Consider the following 6000-nt stretch of genomic DNA (forward strand, 5'->3'; position numbering starts at 1 on the left):
CTCCAGGAATTTTAAAGCTTCCCCTTTACTCTCATTTCCACACGTCCACAAAGCAAATTCCTACAATTCCTTAATATTTTACCCATCCTCACACCCACACAGTTACACAGTACCTTGTCCCCATCCTCGCAGTTCATGACATTGGAGAAGGGGATCTCAGCCTTGAACATCTTGCGGCAGTGCATTAGCTGCACCAGCAGGTAGCACACCGTCTTGAACTTCATCTTCTTGGCAGGCTTGATGTCTGAAAGGATCAGCCCAGGGAAGATCTGGGGGCAGAGAAAAACATCCACCATAAACGATGAATCAGAACCCTTTAAACACTCAAACAAACCTCTACAACATATCAGGGAGTAAAAACGTAGCAATGCTAGTTAGCTTTGGCTCCAGTTTTTTCGCTCCAGTTCACCAGCTTAGCTCTTGAGCAGCATGGGGTATGTTGACCAAGCCAGACAACCAGTATGACCAGGCTTGACCAAGCTGGATGACCACTATGACCAAGCATAACCAAGCTAGTTGACCAGTATGACCAAACTGGTTGACTAGCATGGCCAGTATCACCAAGCTAGATGACCTCAATGACCAAGCATAACCAAGCTGGTTGACCAGCATGACCAGAATCATCAAGCTGGACAACCACTATGACCAAGCATTACCAAGATGGTTGACCAGCATGACCAAGCATAACCAAGATGGTTGACCAGCATGACCATGCTAGCATGACCAGAATCACCAAGCTGGACAACCACCATGACCAAGCATAATCAGGATGGTTGACCAGCATGACCAGAACCACCAAGCTGGACAACCACCATGACCAAGCATAACCAAGATGGTTGACCAGCATGACCATGCTGGTTGACTAGCATGACCAGAACCACCAAGCTGGACAACCAGCTTGACCAGAATCACCAAGCTGACTGACCAGCATGACCAGTATCACCAAGCTGGATGACCACCATGACCAAGCATAACCAAACTGGTTGACCAGCATGACCAAAAGCGAATGCAATCTGCACTATGCTGATCAAGAGCTGGTTTTCACCTGGATGACCCCTCGCGGTTAGCCATGCTTGCATGTTGTGAGCTATTTCTTGGTAATACATGGTAATAGGTCTTCAGAGAGCACATCTAGGGAACAGTGTTTAAACTCCACTGCTTACTGAGGAGCTCGCTGCCTCTCAGGTCTGTCTTTTGCTGACGCTTTTCATACAGTAGAATTCACGCTAAGAGGATTAGCGTGGTCACCCAGCCATGAACGAGCGGGTCGATAAGAAAGGCTTCCTTCGCTTAGACAAGTTCTCTCACAGAGTTTCTGCTAAACTTTAAGAGTTGGGGACGAGAAGGTTAGAAGGTTTTCCTCTAGAAGCATCTTTTAGTAAAGGGTTGCAAATCCAGCTCAAGACCAGCTTCTGCAGGTCGCTGGTTTTATGGTCTAAGCTGGACTTCGATCAATGGTCAAGGTATACGAAAGCTGGCTCTCCAGGTGAAAACATACCCTATGCTGGCTATCCAGCTGGTTATACTGGTCATACTGGTGGTCTAGCTTGGTCAGGCTGATACTGCTGGGAGGTGGTGAAGGACGAATCACACAATGCGAAGTCACACGTTTTCAGGGAGGTGTGCTTCACGCTATGCTCTATGGTACAGCGTGTACAGGGTGTGTAGCTATGACATAGCTTTGATGCAGAAGGTAAAACTGGCCTTTAGGTGAGCAAAGTTTGGTGTTATCCAGTAAGAAGCATCACCATGTATCAGGTACTTTTTTGAGGGTTTTTATTCAAATGTGGATGGCAGTAAGCCATCAAAAACCCATTTAGACTGCAATGTTCATGTGTTGTTGCTAAATAACATAAAATTCAACCAGTTAAAAACACAAGTATCAGAATTTCAGACACGCCCCCCACTGTTAAAGACAACTTTGTGGTGCATTTCATGTGTGCACATGCCGTATTATGATATTTCCGACACTTTTAAAGCAGCATTATTAAGCTATGATTATGTAAACAGCCTGGCATGGTAACTGTCGAGGTCCTATCTGGTCAAATATCTGTGCAAATATTTTAACGTTTTTTGAGGACCAATTGAAACAGAGTAGATTTATATGCGTCTAGATCAAATATGGCTTCACCCGGAAGTCCTAGATACTGAAAAAGGAAGGAAAACAGACCGAGAGGGAAGCTAACATGCATGCAAAGTTGCAGCAGGATCGATGGGCTTGTAAAGTCAGGTCTGGAAACGGTGATGAAAGATATAAGAGGAGTCTTTTATGAGCTCTAGTAAAAGCTTTGAGATCCGAGAACACACGTCAAGAGGTGGACCTATGAGGCAGCAGGTGAACAGTCAGTTCTTGAAGGTGATGGAGGTGTTGAAGCAGGAGGAAAAGGGCAAGCGTACGACAAGAGCCACGACTGGAGGGTCAGAACATCTCCAAAACATCGGGAGGGACTTGCTGGGTTTATGCAGTGGTCAGTACCTTCCAAAAAGTGTTCTGAAAAAGGACAACCGGTGATCATGGACGCCCAAGTTTCACTGAGATCATGGAGGCCCCACCTTGGTTCCAGATACCACAGGGCACCTTCAGAGGTCTTGTGGAGTCTTGTGGAGGGGGGCCGACCCAATGACTCTTATTACCCTTCATTTACCTTCTTCCTCTCATAAGCAGAATATGATGTGAGCTGAGCGACTGCTACCTTAGCTTACCTCACTCTCACTGAAGATTACGACCATTAAACATTTACTGACACTTTATTAGACACATTATTAATGGTACCTTGTACCTCCACACCTCATTTTATCAGAAACACCCTATATACCCAACATATAGGTGGACTTTGTAGGTTTAGAGCTACCCACTGTAGCTCATCTGCACAGCTTATCAGCCCCCTGTTGGAACATGCACTTATATTATTTGTAATAAGCAGTGGGTAGTGCTAATGTTATGGCTGATCCGTGCATGAGCCATCATTCCGATTCCCCCTACTGTCCTTCAGGTTTACAGACTCTCTGACTGGTCCTGTACAAGTGGAAATGACTGAGTGTTTGCAGTGCTTTGGCTGAGAGTCATCATTTGCATCGGTGTATTAATGCGTTGAGTATGTGACTGCATTCACACGTACATCCACACCTTCAGCTTTTCCGCTGCAGAAAGGTACAGCTGGCTAATTGCTTTCTAAGCAAGATGTGCAGACATCCTTCTTTTCAAACAGTTCTCCAAGCTTAAGAGTCACTTACTAGAAGGAATTGCTCAATAGAAAGATTATTATTAGAAATTTGAACATGTGATGTGATTGGACAATTAGCCGGTAAACACACACAGCTGTACAGTAAACTAGTATTTCATCAGATATAGACAGACATAGAGCCCGAATTCTCATTTCAGCCTTTTTATCGTTAGTTCTGACTCAGTGTATCTGATTTTCAGAGCATTGGAAAGTGTGAGGTAATGATTGGTTGACCCTCAGACACACACCTTCCTCCGGTGAGATGGCACTATAAAGAAAGTCTCGATGTTGTGTTTCTGCAGGAAGGCGTTTCTCTCTTGTCCGTTTCCTGGCTCGACCTCGTAGTCCCCGTTCAGGCACTCCAACGTCGACCGTGTGATATGCACTTTCCTATTGGCCAAAAAAGAATAAGCACCGCCTTAAATGACAGCCTGCCACCAATCAGATAAGAGCTGAGGACCACAGGCATTTCTGAATACTAACCTATATAACTATATATATATATACACAGGGTGGGCCATTTATATGGATACACCTAAATAAAATGGGAATGGTTGGTGATATTAACTTTCTGTTTGTGGCACATTAGAAGCTTGTAAATAACTCATGAAAGAATAAAGTTACATTAAAACCACATACACTGTTGTTTTTCTTGTGAAATTCTCAATAAGTTTGATGTGTCACATGACCCTCTTCCCATTGAAAAAAACTAAAGTTGGATCCAAAATGGCCGACTTCAAAATGGCCACCATGGTCACTACCCATCTTGAAAAGTTTTCCCCCTCCCATATACTAATGTGCCACAAACAGGAAGTTAATATCACCAACCATTCCCATTTTATTTAGGTGTATCCATATAAATGGCCCACCCTGTGTATATATATATATATATACATATGGCCAAAACATTAAAACCACTGCCAGGGAAGTGAAGTACTCTGAGTATTTGGTTCCGATGGTATCTGTCACGGGATGGGATCTACATATTAGGCAACGAGTGAAGTCAGTTGATGTGCAGGAAGCAGGCAAAATGGGAAGCCATAGAAATCTGACACGCTTTGACCAGAGCCTCTAGAACTGTGCTGTTCAAGATGACTGGGTCAGAACATCTCCCTAACATCAGGCAGGCCCTGATACTTATGCATTGGGAAGTATCTTCCAAAAGTGCTTCAAGGAAGGTCAACCGGCGAACCAGTGACAGAGTCATGAGCACCCAAGGCCTCATCCATGAGATCCATGGAGGCTCCACCCACCTCACAACTTATAGGATCCACTGGCAACGTCTTGGTGCCAGATACCTCAGCACACCTTCAGTGGTCTTGCGGAGTTCATGCCTTTTTTTTATATATATATATATATATTAGGCAGGTGGTTTTAATGTTATGGCCGATCAGTGTATATTGTTGCTGTCCTGTAAAAAAAAAAAAACTGAATATTTAGAAAAAGGCTTAATAAAATTCTGCTGAAGCAGTGCAGTGGGTCCTGCTCTCACCCAGGCAGCCCCCCGGCCTCCATGACATTGGCCAGGGTCACGTCGTTGGACCAGACGTCATACTGCCACTTCCTCAGCCCCAGAACGCCGCACAGCACGCGGCCCGTGTGTAAACCCACACGCATGTTCAGGTCCACCTCAGTGGCTTCCGCTACTGACCTGCAGGGGACAAAGAGGAGAGGATTAGGGTCATGACATGGATTCCATTGCACCTGTGTTGCGTCGCCCAATGAGAATATGGCATTCTTCAACTGCGGCTGTAAATGTAAGCAGCATTCGCGCAACTTTAGAGACTGTTGCGATTGCAGTGTAGGCTGATGACCGTAGAAAACACAGACATGGTGTTTCCATTGCCTTCCATATTTCTCTATATATGATGGAACACCTTGTCCCAGCAGCAATCTCCGAGCCTCCTAAGATCAGCGGTCTGAGGTTCGCTTCAAGCCGACTCTGGTTCAGTCTGCTGTAGGTGTGGAAGCAACCCGCTCTCTGGGCCACATGATTGGTTCGTTTAGTCCCATGACTGCTTCGACTTGCATGGTGAAATGTCCTTACTCCATTTATATTTATGGTATTTAGCTGACGCTATTATCCAGAGCGACTTACAAGGTTACTGGTATTACAGAGGAGGGCCAACGTAGTGTTAGGAGTCTTGCCCAATTGGTGTCTTATTGTCTTATTGGTGTAGCGCAGCACCCAGTCACCCAGAGCAGGAATCAAACTCCAGTTCCATGTGGTGTGGTAGTGGTGTTATCTGTTGCGCCACACCAACCTCTAAAAGAGGATGGGTTGCGGACTTGTGTATTCGGGACACCCTAAGAACCCAACTTTCAGCACTATATAGAGCCCCTTAGGCCTAGAGTGTACAGTAAAGGGTAGACCAATGGTATTACCCCCACCATTCAGATTTATCCTTTATATCTCTGCCTCTCTTCATTCTCTCATCACCCTTAATTTACTTCTTCTTCTCATAGGCAGAATATGACGTGAGCTGAGCAACTGCTACCTTAGCTTTCACTCTCACTGAAGATTAGGACCTTTAAACACTCACTGACACTTTATTAGACACTTTATTATTGGTACGTTGTCACTGTTACACTCACAGGCCATTTTATCAGAAACACCCTATATACCCAACATATAGGTGGACTTTGTAGGTTTAGAGCTACCAACTGTAGCTCATCTGCACAGCTTATCAGCCCCCTGCCGGAACATGCACTTATATTATTTGAGTGCTGGTCCACCCTCAACAGAGTGACCCTGTCCTGGTAGAGCATGGGGTTC

General features: G+C 45.1%; 1 protein-coding gene across 2 annotated transcripts in view; it reads right to left on the bottom strand.

Annotated features, from left to right (window-relative positions):
* The window catches only part of adcy1b (adenylate cyclase 1b), a 103288-nt gene that overhangs the window by 33902 nt on the left and 63386 nt on the right, over positions 1 to 6000 (bottom strand). For both annotated transcript variants that reach the window (XM_072687243.1, XM_072687242.1), the window contains exons 6-8: positions 4717 to 4875; positions 3473 to 3614; positions 114 to 269 (exon numbers count right to left, since the gene is read on the bottom strand). In XM_072687243.1, coding sequence (XP_072543344.1) covers positions 114 to 269; positions 3473 to 3614; positions 4717 to 4875 — 457 coding nt within the window. The remainder of the gene's footprint in view (positions 1 to 113; positions 270 to 3472; positions 3615 to 4716; positions 4876 to 6000) is intronic.

This window comes from Salminus brasiliensis, chromosome 9, assembly GCF_030463535.1.
Source record: "Salminus brasiliensis chromosome 9, fSalBra1.hap2, whole genome shotgun sequence".
Classification (NCBI taxonomy): Eukaryota; Metazoa; Chordata; class Actinopteri; order Characiformes; family Bryconidae; genus Salminus; species Salminus brasiliensis.